The sequence below is a fragment of the Thamnophis sirtalis genome, unplaced genomic scaffold, assembly GCF_051295495.1.
Source record: "Thamnophis sirtalis isolate CommonGarterSnake01/CBP01778 unplaced genomic scaffold, rThaSir2_p1.2 scaffold_1, whole genome shotgun sequence".
Classification (NCBI taxonomy): Eukaryota; Metazoa; Chordata; class Lepidosauria; order Squamata; family Natricidae; genus Thamnophis; species Thamnophis sirtalis.
In genome coordinates, this window is record NW_028261381.1 from 172,832,276 (window position 1) to 172,859,366 (window position 27,091).

At 42.7% G+C, this 27,091-nt stretch overlaps 1 protein-coding gene across 1 annotated transcript; it reads left to right on the forward strand.

The window, feature by feature from the left end:
• Nucleotides 1-26,871, forward strand: GNA11 (G protein subunit alpha 11). Its single transcript, XM_087703317.1, has 7 exons — nucleotides 1-402; nucleotides 10,301-10,485; nucleotides 12,031-12,185; nucleotides 14,348-14,476; nucleotides 19,618-19,747; nucleotides 22,027-22,180; nucleotides 25,682-26,871. The coding sequence occupies exons 1-7, from the start codon at nucleotides 267-269 to the stop codon at nucleotides 25,870-25,872; spliced, it is 1,080 nt and encodes a 359-aa protein (XP_087559443.1). The 5' UTR covers nucleotides 1-266; the 3' UTR covers nucleotides 25,873-26,871.
• The last annotated feature ends 220 nt before the right edge of the window (nucleotides 26,872-27,091 follow it).

Below are 27,091 nucleotides of genomic sequence, written 5' to 3' on the forward strand. Positions count from 1 at the left end.
TGTGAGGCGAGCTGGGAAGTTGGGTTGGCGTCGCGGGGCTGGGTCGCCGTCGCTGAGGGGGCGGCGGAGTAACAGCAGCAGCCGCCGTTGCGGCCGGGCGGCCGGGAACACGAAGCCACCGCCGCCGCCGCCGCCACCTGAGCAGGCCGAGCCTCCCTTCCCTTCCTCATCCGTCGCCTCTTCCTCCTCGTCCGCCGCCGCCTCTTGTGGCGGCGGCTGCGGCGGCTCCGCCCGCGCCGGTGGCAGCAGCAGCAGCCGCAGCAGCCATGACGCTGGAGTCCATGATGGCCTGTTGCCTCAGCGACGAGGTGAAAGAGTCGAAGCGCATCAACGCCGAGATCGAGAAGCAGCTGCGGAGGGACAAGCGCGACGCCCGCCGGGAGCTTAAGCTGCTCCTGCTCGGTCAGTTCGGTGGCGGGGAAGGGAGAGGCCGGGTGGGAGGGCCTGTCTCCCGGGGAGGAAAGGCGGAGGCGACGCTGCCTCGGCTGGGGAGGGAAGGCCCCATCTTTGCTCCCCCACCCCAAGCTCTCCGGAAAGGCCGGCTCCCCCCTCGGCTCTTCGGCCGGACTTATTTCTGCTGCGCATTTCCCTGCCTCGAGCGACGCCCGGCCGGAGGGTCTTCCTCCCGGGGGCCTGCGGTGCCCGCTGCTCCTCCGTAGTGTCGGGGGGGGGCTTGCTTTCCCCCGGGTGGGTCCCTCGGAGGGCTAAGTCTGAATGTCTCCCCTGTGAATGGACACGTGTGTCGGCTGGGTGACTTAAATGCGCCTGCAAAGGAGATAGGTGGGGGTATACTTGCATTCGTATGTATGGTCAGGTATGTGTGTGATATATACAGTTATATGTATGCATGTATGTCTGTGTGACGTGCACACAATTATATATATACATGTGTACAGGTCTGTGATATATACACACAATTGTAAGTTCCTGTGTGTGATCTATACAAACACGTATATGTTTGCAATCATGTATATACAGGTGTGATATATATACATACATACATTTATACATACAGGTATGCATGTGATATATACATGGCTTATATGTGCACGCAATTATTTGTATACATGTGTATGTGACATATACACACAATTGTATGTATACATATTTACATGCCTGATATGTGCACGCAATTATATGTACACTTGTGTGTATGATATACAAAGAAGTATATATGTTTGCAATCATGTATATACAGGTGTGTGTGTGATTATACAACTATATATATGTATGCATGTGGTATATGTACACATATCTGATAGGCACAAACAATTATTTTTATGTCTATATGATATATACAATTGTATATGTGCAATCATGTATAGATCTGTACAATCATGTATATGTGTGCAAATAGGTATATGAGTTGTATACATTATATATATATATATATATATATATATATATATATATATATATATATATATATATATATATATATATATATAAAATAATGCAATTTTTTATACACAGTTATAGATTACTGTGATATGTGCAGTATTGTGTACATACACAGACATGCATCTGCCATTGTTTGCATGTATCTCTGTGTGCCTTCTTCATTACTCTACTTACTATTTCCTTTCTGGTAGATGTGTGTCTTCCTCACTTTCTCTGGGTCCTGCTGGTTTCAGTTGGCTTTTCTGCTTTTCTTATTGGTGTTTATGAGATAGATGCTTCTTTTTCTGTAGCCCTGCCTGCCTTTCTCTTTGCCTTCTATCTAAGCCACTCTGCCCACCTCCCTGCTCAGGCTGAGTATCTCAAGGGCCCTTTCCCATTCTCTGTTTTTTCATCCTCACAAGAAAGAGAGCTAGGACAGTACTCAGAAGGGGTTCAAGGCCTTTTTGCTGTCCAGGAAGACCGTCCAGGTGCTCCTTTTCTTAAGGGGAACTTTTACATCCCTATTATATAGGGAGGGGATGGTTTCTTTTAGGCAACGTCCTTCATCATCTTTGTGGGTCTTTAATATTCACAGCAGCCCTCTGAGGTAGGGTCAAAAAAGAAAGGGAGAATTTCATTTCCTCCCCAAAACTTCCCCAGAAATTTCTTGAAATGGAAATCTGTGCAAGGGCCTTTTTCTCTTCTTCCTGCATTTGTCATTCCTCCTTCCTCTGAATCCCATGTGATATTAGGGTGGGATTTATTTGGCTTCTATTTCCATCTCTCCCTCATTTCCTGACAGATCAGCTCAACATATTCTGAGCATATATGATTGCTGGGCCTGTTTGATCATCAATTGTGTGATGTTTTACTGAAGCGACTGTAATTGGCAGCGGGAATAGTTTTCTAGGATTTATGTGCATTAAAATCTTGTTGATTTTTATGTCCTCATTTGCACTCTTTTTCAGTCTTTAACTTTCACTCCCTGTCATCCAATTTCTTCTTATATTATTTGTGAGGCTTTGCATCCTATTTCAACCACCCTTATTTCTGTCACTTTCCCAAGTCTTTTCTCTATTCCAATTCTGTGGTGGTCAGTTTTTAAAAAAAATAATATTATTGTCAATTTGTTTTGCACTTTGCCTTGCCTGACTCTTATTGGGTATACATATTCCAAAATATTGGAGTTTAGAAAAGAAGATTGAGAGGAGAGGAAAGGAGGTTACATTGATTAACATCAAACTCTTACAGGAAACTCTGCTTGTTCATTTGCACTCTGAGCAGGAGTTTTAGAATGTAAGGAACTGCAGTCAGTTTTATAAAAAAAATTTTTTTTTGCTTCAGTTTATTACCCATTAATTTGAGATTCATATTCCGCTATCTTCACACCTCTTAGAAATAATCCATGTTTGAGCATACACTTTTCTTGTTCATTCCATCTCTTCTTTCCATAGAAAGAATGGTAAAAAGTTCAAACATGCATAATTTAATAAGGCACAGAGAACCGGTTGATAGGATTATATGCAGGTTGAGGATGGCATTTCTCAAGCAGGACCTTTAAGAAACAGGAAAGAAGTTTTGAAGTAGCCAGGGTAATAATTATTAGATGCATGGTTAAAGTAACGGGAATTGGCTCATCCCAGTGGGAGAGGAACCGGATATCAAGAAGAGCAGGTACAATCAGAATCTTGATGGAGGCAGCTATAATTTCACTGAGGGACATTGTCTGATGTGGATGTGCTGGGATCCATATTCCCTAGCCAATAACTCTCTTGTTAGGGACTCTTCCTGACTACTAGCCAACTTCCTTTTATGTAAGTGTTGCATTCCCCTTCTCTCTAGTAAAAAAAATGCCCTTCCTATGTCAGACATAGATTATAAGATATCCGTCCTGTTGCCCATCCTCCTTTAACCTTGTTTGCAACCCTTTAGATTTCTTCCGTGTTGTTTTTCTATAATTTATATCCTGCTTCCTAGCTAAGCGGATCTCCCAGTGCCTGTTCTTTGCCCCCCCCTCCCCCTGTTCCAAAGTCACCCCCTTCATAATTGTCTCCATCTGTAAGTGTGGAATGTTTGCCTTACTTTCAAAAAGCATGAAGTATAAAGCCTCTGTCCTCTTCTCCTCTCCACCCTCTCTGGTGACTTTTCTCTTCCTTTGGTACAGTGTCTGCCAGTGTTGTTTAGATGCATTACTTCCTCATACCTAGCAACCTTATTTTCAGTCTTCCATGCTTTCAAAGGAATTTGCTCTCCTTTCTTTTCTCTTGAGCTATTCCTTCTCCTCTATGTCATTTCTGACAGCTTTCATCACTGATGTTTGCAGTGATGCACTGAGTCCCCCCATACAGCTTTATGCAGTCTTTCTTTGGCTTCTCTTCTACCTGCCTACCTTGTGTCCCAAATGAAACCATACCCAGGTGAGGAAAAATATTTATGAACTTTAAAGCCTTAGCAACATTTTTAAAGATTTGGTTTTAAACTTTACCTTTCAATCCTAAATAAGGCTGAAAAGGGGTCTGAGGAGGGTTGTGTTCTTGTTTTGGGGGCTTCTGCCTTGGAGGATGGGTTTTTAAGTCTTTCAAGGCCTGCGTTGGGCAGCAGATGACTTGCTTAATTGTAAACTTCAGACTTTGCATTCTGGGTTCACAAAATGGTGAATTTTCTTTCAGTTGCACTAGTAATCCATTTCTTAGTTGACATAACCTTTTGGGGGAAATAAATCTCTGTCACTTCAGATCTTATAGGACCAAGATGTTGGTGGTGTTAGTGGAACATTTTTTTAAAAAAAAGTGAAGAACTGATTTGTAAATCTCTGGTGTTCCTAAGAGTGTTGGACTCAGATTTAACTCAGGCTGCTTTTCTGTTTTGAATTAGGGATGCAGTCAATCAGTCTCAGAATTAATTTTCAACTACATTGATGTTCTGTTTATACAGCCCAGAGCTAAAGGGCAAAAACCTGTCAGTAGATTCAATATTTTACACTTTTTCAAAATCTAATGAATATTTTTTCCATGATAGTTTTTCCTTGTGAAAAGAGAAATTTTGAAATGCGGATCTTTGTTGCATCTTTGTTGTTATTATAGTTGTAGAACAGGAAATTTCCAGATACAATAACTACATCTTTTTTTATTAGTGTTTCTCAACCTTGGTAAGTTGTTGGTGAATGGACTTCAGTTCCCATCCGCCTTCAACTTGCCAAGATTTAGAAACATTGTTTTATATCATTAACAAGACATTATCAGTCTTCCCTATAATTAAACTTTGCCTTCTCATGTTTTGTTCCACAGTGTTTCTTGCCAGACTTTAGCCCTCATCCAAATGATTGTGGTGTTTCTGTTACCTCTAGTAATAACTATTAAAACAAATCTTTTGCAATTAGTTATTGCTGTGTAGCATGATATTAGTATTACTGTGTATTTTAAATGGATGGATCCAGAGGAAACATTCATTAAAAACATATCAATGATGACATTACTTTTGAAATATACCTACTTTGATAAGTATCTGATTCTGTGTTTGTAAGACAGTTTAAATTACAGGCATAGTTATTGGCGTGCTGACTTCAACTCCAGGTTTTATGTCAAAGAGCATAAAAAGTGGAACATGAAATAGGCAGTGAATAACTCTTCTCCATCTCTGGAAGACACAAGAATTTCAACCTCCCTGGCAAGGACACGTTATTAAAAATTTGGTCTCATATAATCAAGGCAGTTGGCTACAAAACAAATTTGCAGAGCAATATTTTTTTGAAATAGCTTATTAGATTATGGAAGAGGACTAATTGAAAGCAAGTGAACAAAAGGTTAATTGAATACACTGTTGTCTCCATAATGTAGACCTTTTATTCTATGATATTTCTTTGTATTCCTTAAAATTACATACACATTAATGAATGGTTACTGTTAGGCATTTTTCTAAAATGTTGAAAGAAATCCTACATCTTTTTACTTTGTTACTATTGCCAGCCAGAATGATCATGGAAATCCCCTCAGATCTTGTCTCACGAGTGTACACAAATTCTTGCACCCATATTATGTTAGATTATTTTGTGTTCTTTGGTGTTGTTGTTTTGCCCCTTATCCTTGTGATTGCATTTGTTAGTAACCCTTAAGTGACACGGTATGTATCTTTGCTCGGTTGGGATAGAAAACATTGTGCTGTTTTGTCAGGAAATAATGACCTTTTTTAAAACACCTTCTTTTTTTAGCTAATAGTGTAATAGAAATATGATCTGACAATTGAAATGGATATAGGATTGAATCCTTGTAAATAAATTCACAGCAATTACCGACCTTAAGAATTGTTTACTTGACTAGTCTGAGATAGTGACATGGCTATTAGATTCTTAGCAAGTGAGCTAAGAGAATGCTTACAACTATCCAGGCCAAATCTCCAAACTTGGCAACTTTAAGACTTGTGGACTTCAACTCCTAGAATTCCCTAGCCAGCAGGGCCGGATGAGGAATTCTGAGAGTTGAAGCCCACAAGTCTTAAATTTTCCAAGTTTGGAGAGCCCCGAAATAGAGCACCTTGGTGTGTTATGCTGCTCTGTATGGAATTTCTAAGGTTAACTGAGTGGAAGTTTTTCTTGTCAGAATGGTATTTGTCAAATTTAATTTAATTTTTTTAAAAGGTTTTATTTAGGTGATCTTCAGAAATACATTATCATGCACAGTTCTGAAGATAAGGCAAAATCTTTTCATTCATTTGCAGTATTTTACATAAAATAAAGGATGGCTAGGCAATGTAGCCCTTGTAAAACTTCTAGGGGATGGCTACACAAATTACAAATGGCTGAAGAGTTGCACAGTTTTCATTTTTTTGTCTGAAATCTCACAACACTTCAGAACGCTGTAGTGTTGTGGAATCTTGGGAATGAAATTGCTCCAGTCTTGGCAAGTTTGGGGCAATTTTTAAATGTTTGGACACCTACAAATTAATTGTAGGGGTTCCAATAGAAATAATTTCCATTTTTTTTAAAAAAAAATCATTTTTGTATATAACACGTGTTACTATTTCTGATTATTTAAAGCATAATTACTTTTAACTTTGAGAATTGTTCAGATATACTACATTATTTGTTTTTGTTTACTGAATATAGGAAGTCAAGTAGCAGCCTTTATTATGATTATGAAGAACATTTAGAACTCCAATTGTTGGTCACTTTTATTAAATGTGCCCACATTTTATGTTTATGAGGAAAACTCCCAGCAGTGCCAATCTGTCACTGAGCAGTAGCATCATCTGGAGGAAGTTATGATGTGCATGGATTCCCTCCCAGTCCACTGGAGAATCCTTAAAATGTCATCATTTTAAAAAAGTTTTTTCCCCTAAGTTGTCCAGACTTGCCAATGTTGATGTGTGTGCGTGAGAAGGAAAAGAAGACCTTTCTAACTGAGCTGTCCTTCATTTGCCAAAGCAAAAATCGGCTCCTTATTCTGTGAGCATTTTTTTTTAACACAACGTAAGCTGCTAATTTTTACCACTCACTTTTGCCCTGCCAAAAAAAGTGTGAGTGCTCATATAAAGTACTGCTGGTGTGTTTCCTTTAGAAGCGTTATCTTCTATTTGCATAGGAAGAAAATTGGTGAAGTCATGTAAACATATCCCAAAGTTGTTGGCTTTAGTTTCTAGAGAGGAAACAGGTTGGCAAGAGACAACCTGGTGTGGATCTTGTCCAGTCCCTGGATCACCGCAATCAGTTGCTGGCTGCTGTTTTGGTTGGGTGAGGCAGGAAGAATTACTCTATTAATCACACAGGGATTAAAAGCTAGAGGTTCCTAGTATTTATACCAGATCTAGATAGTCCACAAACCTCACATTTCCTGCCATTCAGGGGCCAATGCCGGCCTCTGTGACTCCTCTATGTACCTGATGAAAACCCTAAAAAGCTGTGCATTCACAGGCCTTGTTTGTTATCACTTACTTTGGACATATTTGTCCTGTCATAATGTAATTGAAATTTAATAGTAGGAATTCTAGGTTTTCTTGCCAGTTTAAAACTACCCTGGAGAGAACAGCCTTCGTAAAGTCTGGTGGCAACTAGCGGTTATTCAAAATTATTCTATCTTACACAAGAATGCATAATTGTGAGAAGAGAGATATAAGAAAGAAGATATTGCCTCCTAAAATTTTAATAGGGGATCGCGGGTTTTGAAAATATTTTCCAGAGCCACATACATACGTAGGTACATATGGATTTATTGGCCCATTCAAAGTCTTGCCATTCCAGTAAAGTTTGTGAACGTATTTATTAGCCAATCCAGGAGCTTTTCAATCAATCAGAATAGAACTGGAAGGGACCTTTGATGTTTTCTAGTCCAACCCTCTGCTCAAGCAGGAAACCTGTACCATTTCAGACAAATGATTGTCCAATCTCTTCTTAAAAGCCTCCAATGATGGAGCATCCACAACATCCGATGGATGAATGGAATGAGATGGAATAGAAATATCTTTCTACATGAAAGGACACAGCTGCTTTCAAAGGGTTTCATTCAAATAACACAGAAACATATAATTTAATATTTTCTCAGTTTCCGTCGCTGCTTGACCACTAGAAAAGGGCTCTATTTTAAATAGGCTGTGATAGTCAACTTGTATTTGCATAGGACTGAAGGTTTGGGGAAGTACTGCTAAATTGGAAGAGCTAACGTTTGGTCAGGAAAGATAAAAATCTTGAAAGAGAGCCCAGCAATGCAGAGCTTAAATAATGTCAAGGAGTGTAAACTGGATGTTGAAGGAATATTTTAAATATTCAGAGTACTATTGAGAAGCAACATATAAATATCTAAAATAAAGTGAGGGCATATCGGCTTCATTTAAATTACTGTACTCACTGTAGCACCTGAAAAATACATACCATACATACTCACACAATTCTCATAAGGGTAAACTATGGTTTGGAATTTCATTCCAAACCCCCTAATTTTTGAATGAGAAAAAGAAAAAAAATCACATTGCCAAAAACACCTTTGAGTAAAGAATTAGACTTACAAATCAACAGAATGTTGCAACCCCTCCTTTCTCACAACAAACCCAATTAAAAGACTGGCCAAAGGAGGCTAATTTTCAGGGCTTTATAGGGAGACATGTCACCTGGCTGCATCTGGGAATAAGGTGCGACTAGGAAGGAGCCAAACTATGCCAGAGTGACAAGAAAGTATCAGGTGATGTTGGGTTTTTTTGCGAATATTCAGAGAAAAATAAAATACTCCAAAGGAGATTATTTTAGGCAAAAAGCTTAGAAGAGCCTCTTCATTTTTCTAGATGACTAATCTCTCAGGTGTACAACAGCTTTTCTGGACAAAATGTTTGAGATGAAATTAAAATTTGGGATTGCACAATTAGCCAGTATACCAGCTTCTGCATGCTGGCTTTTCTTTTTGATGGAAACTCAATTTCATTGAGGGCTGCATCAGGATTTTGTTGGACCTTGGTGGGGCATGGCCAGATCGACATCACTCATGTTGTGCACACCTGTGGTGGCCCGGGCGGGGCTGGGGGGGAAATCTTCCTGCATCCCTCTGCCAGTAAAAATGGAGCTCAGGAGGGCTGCGTGTGGCAGAGGGCTGCAGGAGGCCATTGCAGCCAAAAATGGAGCTTGGAAGGGCTGCGCATGGCCCTCCCAAGCTCTGTTTTGTCTGGTAGGATGGCCCTGCGGGCTAGATCTAAGCACCCCCTGGGCCGGATCCAGCCCTTGAGCCTTGAGTTTGATGCCCCTGTGCTAGAAGTTGTAATAAGCATGCTTCTTAAAAGCTTCCAACACAGCATGTTTTAAATGTTCCACTGTATTAAAATATGGTTTCCATCTTTGTGAAGAGTCAGCGAGGAAGAGTGGATTTTTGACAGTCAGATAGTTTGGGAGAAAGTTGTTTGAACTGAGCAACTGAGAAAAAGTGATCCCATACTTTGAATAGCTACCATATTACTAGATGGATACCTGTGCTTCGCTATGAAACTATGTGATCAGGCTTGGTTAATATAAAGCAACTGGGAAGTAAACTCCCAACTCACAGGCTGGATGAGTCATGCGCTGGTCAAACCCACTCCCGGTTTAGCGGAGGGGTAGCATCAGGGCGTGTTAATGTAAGGCACCTGGCAGTTGGAACAGAGTTCTTATCAGGTCGATAGGGGGAGTAGAACATCTAACTTCTTAGCATCAGAGTGTGTTAATATAATACTGTATAAAAAATACTAATGATCGGATGGTCATTTCGAAAAATCCTTTCTTACCTACTACTTGCCACCTTTCAAGTTTGTAGGATTTACAGTTCTGGAGATTTGGCAATGAGTGAGTGATATTTGGCTTTTATATATATAGATTTATGAGAGCTTGTAATTTACCCAACTTTATAAATGCGATCAGGAACCAAGCCTGATAAATGCCATTTCTTGGCTCCAGAACTAGTTTCCATGGTAATGCTTGATCTCGCCGATCCCACTGTGCCTCAGTGCATGTACAGAATGCTTTTCTCCTATCACAGAAGTAATATAAAATCTGTTCCTGTCTCTGTGCTAAGCGTAGATATGTTGTTTGTCTTCTTCATTCTGACTTTCTTCTTTCAGCGAAGACCATGCATTAACAGAGCAGCTTTTCACTACAGGTTGGGGCGATTTGAAGCTTTTTGGTCCTTCCGTGGAAGGGTCGATGGGAGGCTCTTTTACCACTAGGATTGCAACATAGAATTAACCTTCCTTCTGTTTCAAAAAGAAGTGCCAGCTTCTATTATAAGCATACCATTTTATTTTACAAGGCTTTTTGTAGGCTTTATCCCCGTGTGGCCCGACTGGCTCTTAAAAACAAATTGTATCATAAAAATTCATGCCAGAAAATAAAGCAAGAGAAAATAAAACTTCCATTTAAAGTTGCTTTGTTTTAAAACCTATTTTATCCTATCCCGCCCCACATTTCTTTTTCCAGGCACAGGAGAGAGTGGGAAAAGTACCTTCATTAAACAGATGCGGATAATCCATGGCTCGGGCTACTCTGAAGAGGATAAAAAGGGTTTCACCAAACTGGTGTACCAGAATATCTTCACTGCCATGCAGTCAATGATCAGGGCTATGGAGACCTTAAAGATCCTATACAAATATGAGCAAAATAAGGTGAGGCTCATCGCTGCAGAGCAGTCTGCATTTCTCTGTGCTTTCCCCCCCTCCTCATTTAACTTTTTTTATTTGTTTATCAAAGTATAAAATACAAAGAAAAAAGAGCACGACAAAGTAAGAAGAGAGGGAGGGAAAAAGAAGGGATATAGTGTAATGGGAGAAAAAGAAAAAAAGAAAAAGGTACTGACTCCCGACTCTCTTCAGCACAATAGAAGGTAACAACATCACAACCACAACTTTTTGCTGCGGGTATTTTATGAGTATTCCTATAACAATAAGCCTGTCCGGTTTACAAAAACAACGGTCTGCGTTTCTTTGTCCTGTCCACTTTGCAGAGGTGGGCTGCGCAGCTTCCATAATTCATAAGGTTTCATAATTCAGAGGCCTCAAAGAGCAGTGCAAACTAGATCCAGAAGTTGGCTTTTGTAAGAATCAAAGTGAGGGTAGTCCTCGATTTAATGACCGCAATTAAGCCCAAAATGTATGTATGAAACATTTGTTAAGTGACTTTGCCCCATTTTACGACTTTTCTTGCCACAGCTGTTAAGTGAATCACTGCAATTGTTAATTTAGTAACACGGTTAAGTGAATCTGGCTTCTTCATTGATTTTCCTTGTCAAAGGTCGCAAAAGGGGATCATGTGACCCCCAGGACACCGTCATTAATATGAACCAGTTGCCACGCTTTTGAATTTTGATCACGTGATGGGGGATACTGCAATGGTCGTTAAGTATGAAAAATGGTCATAAGTCACTTTTTTCACTGCCGTAACTTTGATCGGTCACTAAATGAATGGTTGAAAGTCGAGGACTACTTGTATAATTGTCCCTGAGTAGTGAGGCAGAAACATTTTAAAATCTTTTTTATCTCAGTTTATTGGGTGCCATATTATTGGAGGGAGCATGCTCGATGGGTCTAAACCAGGGCTGTTCAATCTTGGCAAGTTTAAGACCTGTGGACTTCAATTCTCCAAATTCTTAGCCAGCCACACTGGCTGGGGAATTCTGGAAGTTGAAGTCCATGGGTCTTAGACTTGTCTAGATTGGATACCCCTGGTCTGGAGGAAAAGGTGCTTTTTATAGGCGGAAATGCTCTGAGAAACATCTGCGAGTTGACCACCAGCTGAATTTTGCACTGGATCCTCCTCTTGTTGTTAACATGAAGCTCCAGCAGTAGGATAGGAAAAGGAAATGAATAAATAAAAGTCCCAAAGGTGCTTTTTCAAGAGCAACTGGACTTTCTGTTTTTTCTTTGAAGACGTTTCACTTCTCATCCAAGAAGCTTCTTCAGTTCTGAAACACTGAAGTTCTGAGAAGAGAATTGAAGAAGCTTCTTGGATGAGAAGTGATACGCCTTCAAAGAAAAACCAGAAAGTCCAGTTGCCTATTGGGGAAAAAAAAGCACCTTTGGGGACAACCGTGGGCTGAATGACTGAGAATCTCCATAGAGTAAATAAAAGTCAATTCCTGCTGAAAGGGCTGGGACAAGATCCGAGTAAGCCATTAACACCAGATTTGTTCTCTCCTCTCATCCTGAATGAAGGCCAATGCACTACTGATCCGAGAAGTGGATGTAGAAAAGGTTTCATCCTTTGAACAACCCTATGTAAGTGCAATTAAGACATTGTGGAATGACCCAGGAATCCAAGAATGTTATGACCGGCGGCGAGAATACCAACTCTCTGACTCCGCTAAATAGTAAGCCAACTTACTGTCACTTTTTTATGTCTTCCCTTCCTGAAAACTTTAAAAGGAAGAGGAACTTCGGGAAGTTCCTCTTGTTGAGTAGCCTGAACTCTCTTCTGTGTACTTTTAATTCATTGGTTTGTTTCTTTCCTCTGGAACTACAGAAACCAATTCCTAGTATGTAACAAGCTCCTACATTATTACAGTATTACGTATTTGAAGAGTCATGGTGGCTCAGTGGCTAAGACATTGAGCTTGTTGTCGGCAGTTCAGCGGTTCGAATCCTAACGGAGTGAGCTCCCATTACTTGTCCCAGCTTCTGCCAACCTAGCAGTTCGAAAGCATGTAAAAATAGTGACCACCTTTGGTGGAACAGTAACAGCGTTCCGTGCGCCTTCGGCGTTTAGTCATGCCGGCCACATGACCACGGAGATATCTTCAGACAGCGCTGGCTCTTTGGCTTAGAAACGGAGATGAGTACCGCCCCCTAGAGTTGGGAACGACTAGCACATATATGCGAGAGGAACCTTTACCTTTCTCTTAAGTATTTGACAATGTTATATCTGCTTTCAGTTGTGCCTTCTTCAGGCTAGGCATACCTGAATCATTCTGCATAGGGCTTGGTTTCCAGTCTCCTTTCCATCTTGCTAGCTGTCCTCTGAATCTGATCCAAATGTGTTCCTGCTCCTTTTGAATGGTGGTGCTCAGAATTAGAGAAATAGGGCAAAATAGAGTAGATTGATGCTTTCCGTGTTTTGGGCATAGAATGCGCTCCAAGGATAATAGAGCTCCTTGATCTTAGATTGGAGTTAAAATGGTAAGGAGAAGTTGGTGGTTTTTTTTAGAGGTTTTATTTGCATTTGTAGGCCGCCCTTTTCCCTGAGGGGACTCAGGGCGGCTCACAGAAAACCAGGGAAGGGGGAAATACAACATTGAGACAACGACACATAATAAAATAATGAACAACATGCATACAACATTCGGGCGGGGTAGGAATCCTTATCCCCAGGCCTGACGGGGGAGCCAGTTCTTCAAGGCTGTGCGGAAGGCTTGGACGGTGGAGAGGGTACGAATCTCTACGGGGAGCTCGTTCCAAAGGGTCGGGGCCACTGCTGAGAAGGCCCTCCTCCTTGTGGTTGCCAGCCGACACTGGCTGGCCGATGGAATGCGGAGGAGGCCTAATCTATGGGATCTTATAGGTCGTAGGGAGGTAATTGGCAGAAGGCGGTCTCTCAAGTATCCAGATCCACTGCCATGTAGGGTGTTGAGGCAACGTTGGTGGAGAGGAAGAAAATATTGAAGGAGCTACGTAGCATACCTCTGGTGATGGTCCTTCCCTCTTGATCTTATGTTGTGGCCCGAGTAAGGCCATAGTTTTGCTGTTTGTATTGCTCAAGGTTTCTTTTGAAATCTGAGAAGCCTCAGGATCTCATGTTCATTTCTGCATTGGTGTTTTCATGTTGTGCCTCTGAGTAGCATCCAAGTTAGATTCCTTGGTCCATGCATCAAGTTGTGTAGATGGGAAGCCCAATTGTGTGGAATTCTTAATATCTCTGGACTGGAGACATTTGGCAAAAAGAAAAATATGAAATGTACCACCAAACTCTTTCTGCACACCTAAAGAATAGCCACTGAGGGAGGAAAGCTTTCTTATTGTATAGAATTGCAACTCAGTCCTTTTTCAACAACTTCCACCAATCTAGGAAACATTCATCCAGTTAGTAACAGGAATAGGGGTGTTAAATCACCTCTGTCTCTTCAGAAGGAAGCAGCTGATACTGTAATTCAGAGGTCTCCAAAGCTTGGCCACTTTAAGACATGTGAACTTCAACTCCCAGGATGCCCCAGTCATGTTGGCTGAGAAATCCTTTGCCTTGTTTTTCTGTCTTTAGGTGAATTGTAACCAGGAGAACGCCTATCTTTGTAAGTGATGGGAAGTTAGATAAAAGGTTTAGGAGTATTTGTGCCTTGCTACAAGCAGAGGATATAAATTCTATATTCTTGGATGTGGGATATTGTTGGAAACCAGCCCTGAATGTTTGAGGAACCGAGCAGCCTTTCTGTATCGGAGCTCTTTTATCATTCTCCGTTATAATCTTCTCTCTTCAAAGGCATTTAATGTAGCTGCCAAACTTAAGCCTCTTTAATCTTTCCCTCATACATTCTTTTTGCAGCTACCTTACCGATGTGGATCGTATTGCCACCCCAGGGTACCTCCCAACCCAACAAGACGTCCTGCGGGTCAGAGTCCCAACAACTGGGATCATAGAATACCCCTTTGATCTCGAGAACATTATATTCAGGTAACTTTCTTTCATGAACATCTGATATTTACAGGGTGCTTTATATAAAAGCATAATATGATGACATGTGTCTCTGGAGTTTGGGGAAACAAATGCCTTTCACTTGCCATGTTTCTCTGTGTCTTGTTGATATGTCTTGTTGATAAATAAAGCCTTCCCAAGAGATTGTCACTTTAACGTGGTGGAAGAGCGGTCTAGCTTTTATGACCCTGATCACAATGTCATCAGAAATATCCTTCGTAACATTATCTCATATGGGAGCCAGCTTGGTCTAGTGGTCAAGGCATTGTCCAGAAACCAGGGCAGGAAACTTTAAACATGAAAAGGACAAGAAAAGAAAATGTGCAGCCAAGATAAAACTCCTCAAGAATAATTAAGGAAAGGACTTAATACAGACCTATTAGAAGGAAGATGGAGAAACTATACAGAAACCTGTAGTGGGAAACAGGATTATAAAACCACAGAAACATTTACAGAGAAATTAAATTTGACATCACCGGAAAGTGAGATATGACAGGCAGTAAAGTAAGACAATACAGGCACAGCTGTAATGCCCATTTAAATGTCGGGAGAAGAGCTAGAGAGTTAGAGTAACGACAAACAAATGTGTTGTCAAATATGTTATCCAAAAATATGGAACAAAATAGTGTGACCATAGAGTTTGGGATATCCCTCCCGCCCTCCCTCCCTCCATATACATACATACATACATACATACAAACAAACAAATAACAGAAGGAGGGAGAAATGCCAAATGAGCCAAGACCAGCTTTCTAACAAACGATACACAGGATGGCTTATTTTGTTTATTGATTATATGATTGCTTAATTTATGCTATAATAGCAATAGCAATAGCAGTTAGACTTATATACCGCTTCATAGGGCTTTCATTATTCATTTCTCTAAGCGGTTTACAGAGTCAGCATATTGCCCCCAACAACAATCCGGGTCCTCATTTTACCCACCTCGGAAGGATGGAAGGCTGAGTCAACCCTGAGCCGGTGAGATTTGAACAGCCGAACTGCAGAACTGCAGTCAGCTGAAGTAGCCTGCAGTGCTGCATTTAACCACTGCGCCACCTCGGCTCTATAATGTAGAAGACATTAAGGCTAATTGTGAATCAAAGCACTTGGTTGTTGTAGTACCATTAGGACAGGATATCCAACTTTGCCAGCTTTAGGACCTGTGGACTTCAACTCCCAGAATTCCCATCTAGCTGGCTAGCTAAGTTGCCAAGGTTGGACACCCCTGCTTTAGGGGAACTAGAAGCTGCTGAATTTTGAGTACTTCAGAACAGGAAAGGGAGCAAGGCAGAGATTCATGTTATTACCCCTCTCTGTAAATTACAGTCAGTTCTAAGAATGGCAGGATTAGAAAAGTGGGAATAAACCATTATTGTGTCAGCGTTGCTTAACGCAGGTTATACGCAGGTTACACTCGCAGAAAGTAAAGAAGAGCTAGAAACCTAATTATAAAAACAACAATGGGAAGTGACTAATCTGAGTTAATGTTAAATATTAAAAAAGATAAAACCAACTTGAATTTGCTATGGCAGAAATGAAGGAAGATCGGGGGGATGTATTTGTTTTCTTGGGCTCAGGAATAGATAAACATGGTAGAGCTTGCTGGAGGCATAAATAGGAGATCTATCTTAGGAGGGAAAGCAATGACAAACAGAGATAAGATTAGGAAGGATTTCTATGACAACAACGATCATAACAATAAAGCAGCAGTTTTCCCAATGGTAATATAGGGCTATTAAACCTGGAGCTTTAAAAAAGAACGAGAGAAAGAAAAAAAAGGCACTTTTAAATTACGGATTTTGAGATGGTTACTGGGTTTAGTGCTTGTATTTTGAATAGCAAGAATTAGTCATTCAGTCCTGGGCCTGCCTTTTGTCTGCCTGCCTGCCTGTCTCTTATATTTGTTAAACCCCTCAGTCAAAAAACCCTGGGCAATGGACTACAGAGTAATAACAAACCAAACCTTTTTAACCAATAAAATAACCAGTTAAAGGTAAAAACAAAAGCATACAGGTATAGCGGAAGTGCCTTATGCTGATCAGCTGGAGCTAAAAAAAAACTTCATTGAAAAAAGGGAGGTTTTCATTCATAATCCTCCTAAAGAGAAACGGAAGTGTCTTCTCAACTTCTTTTTGGGAGGTGCGTTCAAATCAGTGGATTCCTGATGCTTGTTTGGACTAGTCCTCACTGTTTTGCAAGGCTTGCCAAGACCTCCTTTTTGATGCGAAAGAGAGATCACCTGGGTCAAAGTTACCCAGCTTGACTTTACGCACGGGGACCAGAGAGAAATGAGACTGGGAGAGGAGACTAGGACTCATAGATTCCTGGTTTCTAGCTCAGTGTTTTTAACCCACTATACCAAACTGATCCTCTTTGAGCCTCTAGAGCAGTGACGGCTAACCTTTTTGTCATCGTGGGCGGAAAGCGTGTCTGTGCATGTGACAGAGCGTGCTCATGTACACACACCCATGTGACCCCCCCCCCGTGCAGCCGCCCCTCATGCATGTGTGCACGAAACCCGTCCCCCGTGTTCCCCCATGCTCACGTAACCCCCCCCCCCGGCCTGTTTTGGGTCTAGCAGGCCTCCCTGAAGCCTCCTGGGACCAAAAACGGGGCATGGGGGGGAGCACCGCACCTCCCTGCACGCTTTCTCCTGCCCCCTCCCACATGCGGGTGTGACCAGTCCACCCCCGTGCATGCCCATGTGTCTCCCGCATACACATCTCCCGCCACACGTGTGCTAGAGACCCCAAAACCCGCTGGCTGGTGGGAGGCCCGCGCACATGTGCTGTGGACCTGAGCTGGGGTGACAGCTCACATCCCCGCAGAGAGGGCTCCATGTGCCACAGGTTCTCTATCACGGCTCTAGGATAAGGTATTCAACAACATGAGGACCTGATCCAAGTTCCATGATCCTTGCAAGGATGAGAGGCTCCTTGGAGTCTTTTCTGACATGCTCAGAGTGAATGAATGGCATCAGGCTAGAAACCAGGAGTCTAGTCCCACCTTAGGCACGAAAGCCAGCTGTGCCAGTCACCAGGGGATTGCGAGTTCTAGTCCTGGCTTAGGCATGAAAAGTTGGCTGAGTGGTAATTTGGGCCAATTGCCAAGAGATGGTAAATCTTAGTCCCAGTTTAGGCATGAAAACTGGCTGGGTGACTTTGGGACATTTACCAGGTTGTGAGCTCTAGTCCTACCTTAGGCAATAAAGCCAGCTGGGAAACTTTGGTCCAGGTTGCTTTCTCTGAACCCGACTCACCTCACAGGGTTGTTGCTGTGGAGAAACAACAGGAGGAGGAAGGAGTATTGTGTGTGTTCCCCTCTTCAATTGTTTTTTGAAAACAATAAAGCCAGGATGTATGTAAACAGATAAACAAACCAAAAACGACACATTACATGAGCACAAGGGATAGTTTAGGGAAAAAGGGTGGAAGAGGAGGAGTCCGAAACTCCCTTCTGCTCCTGAGTCTGGAAAACAGCAACCCATCAAGGTAGGGAGGAGATGTTCACTCCCCCGGGGTTAGGTCTGATCACTGAAAGTCACTTCTTTAAAACCAATGAAACTATTGAGATGTGGCTGCCCAGCCTCTTCTTAAAACCTTCAATGATGACCAACTCACAAGGCAGATTGTTCTACTATTGTCGAGACCTTACCAGGACATTTTTCCCTGATATTTTCTGGGTCGTTGTAATTGATACCTATTATTTCTGGTTGTTGTCATGAAAAAGAGTTCCTGTCCATTTTTCCTGTTGCTTCCCTTTATGTACTCAGAACACATGGACTGAGCCCCCATATCATTCTTGATGCTCTCCTAGGGGTGTATGGCCAGCAGCCTTCTGGGCCTGGATAGTCTAGGGAAGAGAAGGACCAGGGGAGACATGATAGCAGTCTTCCAATATTTGAGGGGCTGCCACAGAGAGGAGGGGGTCAAGCTGTTCTCCAAAGCACCTGAAGTCCAGAGAAGGAATAATGGATGGAAATTGATCAAGGAGAGACTCAACCTAGAAATAAGGATAAATTTTCTGACAGTGAGGACAATCAACCAGTGGAACAGAAGTTGCCTTTGGAAGTTGTGAGAGCTTTCAAGAAGAGAATGGTCTGCCATCTGTCAGAAATGGTATAGTGCTGTGGTGGTGAACCTATGACACACTGCTGGAAGTGGCACGCAGAACCATCTCTACGGGCACGTGAGCTGTTGCCCGTTGCTCTTCCGGGTTCCAGTGTGCCGGCCAGCTGCTCTTCACATTCACGGGATCGCCAGAAATTGGAAGAACAACTGCCTGGTGCACATTCGTACACCAGGAAGGTAATCTGGTTTCCGGTGTACGCATGTGTGTTGGCCACCTGGTCTTCCTGTTTCTGGTGTGCATGCGCATGAGAAGACCAGCTGGCTGGTGCGCTGGAACCCCAAAGAGCAACGGGTGACGGCTCGTGTAGCCAAAGACCGGGAGAGGGGATCCTGGGGGTTGTGTCCTAGGGGTTCAGAGCTGTCGGCCAGGACTTGGTGCTGAAAAGGTTTGCTTTGAAAAGGTGTCTCCTGCTTTAGCAGGGGGTTGGACTAAATGACCTACAAGGTCCCTTCCAACACTGATATTCTACTCTAATGACCTCAGATTAGTTACCTACAGCGAGGATGTCCAGCCTTGGCAACTTTATGACTTGTGGACTTCCACTCCCAGAATTCCTTAGCCAGCCCTGTTGAAGTCCATAAGTTGCAAAGTTGCCAAGGTTGGAAATCTCTGATATACAGCAGCACCTCAAGCTTGTTGTCACTAATGCAGAGTGGGGTGCTTCCTGACTCTTCGGTACAATGATATTGGGGAAGACCTTTTGGGTAAAAGCTGGACACATAAGAGATCAGTTGCCCATCCTTTCATCTAGTGGCAGCCTAATAGCATGTTAGACTAGAAGCCTTCAGGAAAAAGATGGATTGTAGCAGGGAATCTAAAGGAAATAACACCACTACACAGATTATCAGGCTTGCTGTTCTCCAACAATTCTGCTGTTGCAAACATATTGGATATTCCATTTTTTTTGGGGGGGGGGGGGAACTTGGGGATTGGGAACTGACCGATCGATGGGCATTCACTGTTGTTTCTCCCCCCCCCCTCTTCAGAATGGTGGATGTCGGTGGGCAAAGGTCAGAAAGGAGGAAGTGGATACACTGCTTTGAAAATGTAACTTCCATCATGTTCTTAGTAGCTCTTAGTGAATACGACCAAGTACTGGTGGAGTCTGATAATGAGGTAAGCAAAATGACTGGTGGTCAGCCTTGGCGTGCGGTGTTTGTATATAGAATGCGAAGGATATGTGTTTTTGTTCTATTTGCATAGTTTTCTTATGTCTGATGTACACTGAAGATGCAAGTTTAATTTTGTTGTCCGAGGTGCAATGACAATAAAGTAAACTTAACTCTTGGCTCTGCTGTTGATGGCAGAGTGCCCGGACTACTTGTAGCTTACTCCAGGGGTCCCCATGAGCTGTTTACAACCTGGGTTGCGGAAATTGCAGGCAAGCATGTACATGTGCATCCCCCACTTGTGCGAGTGGCAGGCGAGTGTACATGCACACACACTCCATTGGTGTGAGGGGTGGGATTGCACGGAAATATTCCCTCCACTGCCTGTCCGCAAAGCTGGAAATATTGGGGAACTGTTGGTTTACTTGGTCAGTTGCTGACCCTGCAGCCACTTTCCTCTGACCATTTATTATGTACATTTATTTATACACTAACTGATAACCTGGCGTTGTCTGGGTATTTATTTATAGGGGGAAAAATTGTTTGGACCAAATGTAATTTCTAATGTTGGATTTTCCCCCTTACCAGAGGGAGTCCCCTTGTGGAGTACCGTGAAGCCGTGGCAACTCCACTGTGCTGTACAGTAGAAGCATTTTATGGCAGTACAGTAGAAGCCACTTGAAGGCACAACAGGCTGTATCATAACAGAACACACACATCGAGGGCTGTTAGGGATATCTTACCCCCACAGTATTTGTTTCTAGAGATTAGGTCATCAGTGTGCCAATTTGGTTGAAATTGCTCGAGGCGTTCCAGAGTTATGCTGGAACATACACAAACAATAAGTTTGTCTAAAGTCATCTGCAGGGAGGAATAGGTTGGGCAGAGGAGCTTTTCACAGGCAGCCCTGTCCCTGGAGCAGCTTCGTTTCTTCATCCAGTCCCTCAGAATAGCAGCCTCATCTCAGCAACCACCAAATTCTTTGAAGCACCTGTCCTGTTTCCCATGTGGTATTTCTTGGCTCAAGATTTTTATTTATCTATTTATTTTAAATGGAGGTCATATAGAAGGGCTGCCTTAGAGGAAGGACTGAGGTGTTCCTTCAATTCCCTTAGCCAAGAATGACCCATAAAATATGGGTGGGGTTCCAAGATTGTTACTTGGCATTTGAAGTGATCATTTGTGCCCTGCCAGGTTCTTTGCTGGGTGTTGGGCCGTGAGGACCCGGTGGATGCCGAGGTTGTATTCCCCCTACCTGAATAAATAGAAAATCAACAAACATTTGCCTTTTTTGCCCCCAAACCTTGAAGTCTGTTCTCCCCTCACATGAAAGCAATTAGGAGACAGGTCTGGGTACTCTCCTCCTCCTCCTCTCCTCCTTTATATATATTTGGGGGCAGAGTGCCCGGACTACTTGTAGCTTACTCCAGGTGCCTTGATAAAACATCTAATCATTCCCTTGGTTCAGCTGATAAGGGAGGAGAGCTTGTGGCTTAGAGGTTATTATAACTGCCTAACATGTAAAATAGAAAAAGTTCAAATGCCAGTAAGGGTATGGCTAGCTGATGAGAGCTAAATAACTTGAAATAGATCTATACTAGTCTCCCTTCATTTATTTATCAGCAAAAACAAAGTGTGTGTGTGTGTGTGTGTGTGTGTAAGATATGTGGACTCCAACTCCCATAATTCCTCAGCCCACATGCACATATCTTAAAGGTTTCTGAGGTTGAGAGACACTGAATTAAGGGATTGTTGAAAATGGTTGTGGCAAAACTTTTATGAGACAACAGGGGACAGATGTACAGGTGGTCCTTGACTTACAACAATTCATTTAGTGACTGTTCGAAGTAACGGCACTGTAAAAAGGGAGATGACCATTTTTCATACTTATAACAGTTGCAGCATCCCCACAGTCATGTGATCAAAATTCCGAAACTTGGCAACTGACTCACATATATGACGGTTGCATGTCCCCGGGGGGGGGGGGGGGTCACGTGATCACCTTTTACGACCTTCTGACAAGCGAAGTCAAAGGAGAAGCCGGATTCGCCACAGCTGGGTTACTATCTTAACAACTTCAGTGATTCACCTAACAAGTGTGGCAAGAAAGGTTGTAAAATGGGGCGAAATTCACTTAACTCTTTTTCTTAGCAACAGAAATTTTGGGCTCAATTGCGGTTATAAGTCAAGGACGATCAGTACAAGGCTTGTCCAAAACGATGTAATCTTTGTTTACCTGTTTGTTTATTATGGATCTAAAAAAAAAACACCTGCTTTTCCTTATAGAACCGCATGGAGGAGAGCAAAGCCCTTTTCCGGACCATAATTACCTATCCCTGGTTCCAGAATTCCTCCGTCATCCTCTTTCTTAATAAGAAAGATCTCTTGGAAGACAAGATCATGTATTCTCACCTTGTGGATTACTTTCCAGAGTTCGATGGTAAGCAGTTGACTTTTCAGGAATTAAAACGGGGGATCAGCCCTGCTAACTTGGGAGGCCACGTCCAGTAGGAGCAACCCCTTCTGTTTGAGGGCAGCTTCAGCAAAATGTAGGAGGCACTTCTGCTTCAAATGTTTACATCGGCCTGCTAGTTTGTAGAGGTGGATTTAAGAGGTGATTGCAGTAGAAATCAACTTTTCCTGAGCATTCCCTCTTTCTTGAATCCCCTGAGGGAGGCAGCAGAGTCCCAGGAAATGTGGTTATCTATCTATCTATCTATCTATCTATCTATCTATCTATCTATCTATCTATCTATCTATCTATCTATCTATCTATCTATCTATCTATCTATCTATCTATCTACCTACCTACCTACCTACCTACCTACCTACCTACCTACCTACCTACCTACCTACCTACCTACCATTTATCTCATCTATCTATCTATCATCTATCTATCTATCATCTTTATTTTGATGCAGCCTTCCATCTTTCCGGTGTCAGTAAAATGAGGATCCAGATTGTAGAGGGCCACAGGCTGACACTGTAAACCACTTAGGACTGTAAATCACTATGAAGCGGTATATACAGTAGTGGCCAAAATTTGGGGAGTAGTACCATAAAATTATATATCAATAGAAAAATAATGTAATCAAGAATGCAATGCAATAACTTTTATGAAGCATCGGCTATTAGAATAGGAGTTATAAAGAAGAAAAGTGAAACACGTAGGAAAAACGAGACATACAAAAATGATCACCGTGTCAGTTAATACTTGGTTGCGTCACCTGATTGGCTCATTGCCAAAACAAGATGACACCTGATTGGCTCTCTAACACTCATGCTCATTGGCTACAATCAGAAAGCTACCTGATATCAACCTAAGCAAGTTGTGCTTCCTTTTTCTGGTTATTTGGCTATAACTTTTCATAGAACACAGAAAATTGAACAAACAGTGTTGCATTACATTCTTGATTAAATTATCTTTAATATATATAACTCTGGTACTACTGGCAAACAAAATGGTGTTATTAGCCATCAAACCTCAAAAATACACTTTCCCCAAAAGGTTTCCACAATTTTGGCCACTACTGTAGGTCTATCAGGGGCGTCAAACTCAATTTCATTTGAGGGCTGCAACGGCTGTGGTTGACTTGGGGAGAGATGGGGAGTGGGGGGGAATGTGGCTGACTGGGTGGGTTAGGTGTGGCTGACGGTGGGCGTAGCTAGCTTGACACCACTCCCCAAACTACTGACATGTTTCCCCTTCGCATTGGGTAGACTGGGATGAAGCGACGCGGGCCAGCCCCTTACATTTTGCAGGATAGCCCTGCGGGATGGCTCCGACCACATTGCGGCCCTTGAGTTTGACACCCCTGCTCTAAGTGGTATTGCTATTTTTGAACCTTTCCTCCCAACTCTGGAAGCTAGCATTTAGGATGGACAGGCAGGAAGCAACTCGACCTCTAACAAGAGGCTAAAACTTTGACAAATGGCGAGGTTAGCCTTTTTTGTCAGAGATTCTTCTGCATTGTTGATAGTGCCCTATCCATTTCTAGTAAAGGAGAGGAGACTTGCTTGCCTCCCCAGAGTAAGGCTGGGGAATTAATTTTCTGGAGAGGCCAGAGGAGAAACGGGGGCAGTTGTGGAAGGCCGAACCAATATAGCTATGAAGGTGCATAGACACGCACACAAGCATATACGTAAATATAAAAAAAATAGTTGCCTTCCAAATAAAATCAATGCAGTTGTTCTGGACTTACAACCGTTCATTTAGTGACCATTCAAATTACAATGGCACTGAAAAAAGTGACTTACAACGGATGGTTGCAGCATCCCCAGTCAGGTGATCAAAATTCAGGCACTTGGCTACTGATTCATCTTTATGACGGTTGCAGTGCCCCGGGGTCATGTGATCATCTTTCTGACAAAGCAAAATCTACGGGGAAGCCAGATTCACTTAGCAACCTTGTTACTAACTCAGCCGCTCCAGTGATTCACTTAACAGCTGTGGCGAGAAAGGTCGTAAAATGGGGCAAAATGCAATAAATGTCACTCAGCAACAGAAATTTTGGGCTCAGTTGTGGCCATAAGTTGAGGACTACCTGTACTGTGTGGCGTACACTTATTTATATTTGATTTCTAATTTCCGATCGACCTGACATAGGCCAGTAAAATGCCCAAGTCTATCCTAGAGGAGACAATGATATTTGGGAAGAGTGAGAATGAGCTCCATCCTTCTGAGGTCAAGAATTGGAGAATACAGGTTGTCCTCAACTTATGACCACAATTGAGCCCAACATTTATGCTGCTAAGTGAGAAATTTGTTGTGAGTTTGCGCCATTTTACCACTATTCTCGCCACATTTGTTAAGTGACTCACTGCAGTTCTTAAATTAGTGACACGGTTGTTAAGTGAATCTGATTTCCCCATTGATTTTTGCTGGTCAGAAGGTTGCAAAAGGGGATCATGTGACCCTGGGACTCTGCAACCGTCACAAACGTGAGTCAATCAAGCATCTGAATGTAAATCACGTGATTCTGGGGAGGATGCAACAGTCATAAGTGTGAAAAACGGGAATAAGTGACTTTTTCAGTACCATTGTAATTTGGGTCATTAAATGAACTGTTATAAGTCAAGGACTACTTGCAGCCTGCTCTTAATCAGAGGGGTTTCTCCTTCCAGACAGATCTGATGGTCCATGAGAAAATTTTGGTGGTCTGCAGAAAAATTATTTGCATTTTTTATATTGCACTAAATCAGGGGTCCTCAAACTACGGCCGATGGGACGGATACGTACAATGAACGCTTGTGTTGCTGCAGAGAGTCTCCCGTTTGGGGTCTTTTTGTGTGGGTCGGAGGGGGTAGAAATTCCGACTTGGGGTCTGCTTCAGCCTCCTCGTGGGGGGCTTTGGACGAAGGCTGGAGGGAAATACTGCTGGTGGCAAAGAGCTGGTGGTCCTCGTTCCAGTGGGACTGCATCATGGCCTGGAGCTGGCTGACCATCTCAGCCCACTGAGCCTCCAGGCGCCGGTACCTGGCCTTGCACTCCCACAGGTCTTCCCTTTGCTTGGAACCCCTGTGCTCGTAGTCCTCAGTGAGGTGCTTCTGCTGAGCCTCCTTCTCAGTCAGATCCAATTTGAACTGAGATGTTTTGCCAACTCTTTCTCCTGGGAACTGCTTAGCTCCAGCAACTGCTTCCTGTTGGGGTCCTAAGGAGCCCGGGCGGGCAGGCGAGGAGTAGCTGGGAGGGGAGGAGTGAGTAGAGGCTGGCGAAGCGCCCCTCGGCATGAGTGACAATGAGTTGGTCACGCCCACCCAGTCACATGCCCACCTGGCCACGCCCACCCACCCAGTCACTAGGCAGATCATATTAGTGGTCCACGGGATTTAAAATTATGAATTTAGTGGTCCCTGAGGTCTGAAAAGTTGGTGACCCCTGAGTCAGTTAGTCTTTTCCTCTTCATTATAAATCCTGGTTCTCTTCCGTTCTCTCTCCAGGCCCGCAGAGAGACGCTCAAGCAGCCCGGGAATTTATCCTCAAAATGTTTGTGGATCTCAACCCCGACAGCGATAAGATTATCTACTCTCACTTCACCTGTGCCACAGATACGGAAAATATCCGGTTTGTCTTTGCTGCCGTCAAGGACACCATCCTGCAACTCAACTTGAAGGAATATAACCTAGTCTGACCTTGAATGAATCTATCCTCTTCTCCCACCCACCCAATCCGCCCCCCCCTCCCTTTAATCTCCTTGGGAGACCTTTTGTCGTGAAGAAAAGTAAGACAAACGAATCCCACGAATTTAAACCAACAGGAAAACAATCTTGATTTTTAATGATGTCATGATTGCAAATTGTCTGATCTGTGGAGTGGCAATGGTTTTTTTTTTCCTTTTTTTTTTAAGCACACCATTACCTTCGGTTTCGTGTCTGCCCCACAGAATAGCTGATTTCCCCCACCTTTTTTTTTTTTTTAAATAGCTTTTATTTCACAGTTTAAAAACTGGGGGACATGCTCCACTCTTTTTCTCTCTCTGGCACCTTGTTAATTTCCTGCTTTGTTGCCAGCAGTCCAGGCGGTTTCCTTTCAGACTTTGTACGTTGCATTAGTAAATTCTTTTTTTCTTTTTTTTTTCCTGTCTGATCTGGCGATAAACGTGTCCCAGACCATCAAGCCAAACTAAGGAGCTTTATATTCGGCTGTGGGAGTATAAGATGCAGCTCGGACCTTCAGCTTGTGCCATATAATGCCTCTGGTGTGAGTCCTCCCTCCCTCCCTCTCCCCGTACATCTTGACTGTAAGGATATGTCCCGAAATGGGTTTACCCTAGATGACATCGTAAAGAGGAAAACCCAGTTTATTTTGCCCACAGCGCGAAACAAGCCGTCCTTTGGTTCCCGCTTTCCTTTGTTGCTTTTTACTCTCGCTTTCGTTTTCTTCCCTCCACCAATTACGGAAGTTCTATTGACTGTGATTATTATTGTTTTTTAAATTATTGTTCTACACCTAGTTTGCTACATGTGCTATACTTTTGTTTCTTGACTACCAACCAAGCAATAGCTATCAAGCCTGAGGGAAGTGCCTGATTGCGGGTTTTTTGTTTTGTTTTGTTTTGTTATCTTTTTTGTTTTCTAATTTAGCGTTTAAGGAAAAAGAAAGAAAGAAAGAGAGAGAAAGAAAGAAAGAAGAAAGTTAAACTTGCTTCTCACCCAACGTGAGAAAATCCCTTTGGTGGAAATCCGAAATCTGCACCAGATTTTGGGCCGGAAGGAAGATTTGAGGTTTTGACTCATTCACTTGGATCTTTTGTGCGTGTGTGTGTGTGTGTGTATATGTGTGTGTGTTTTGCAAATTAACCCTTTCGGGTCGGGGGGAAAATCCTGACCCTGTGTTTGGGTGGGTTGGGT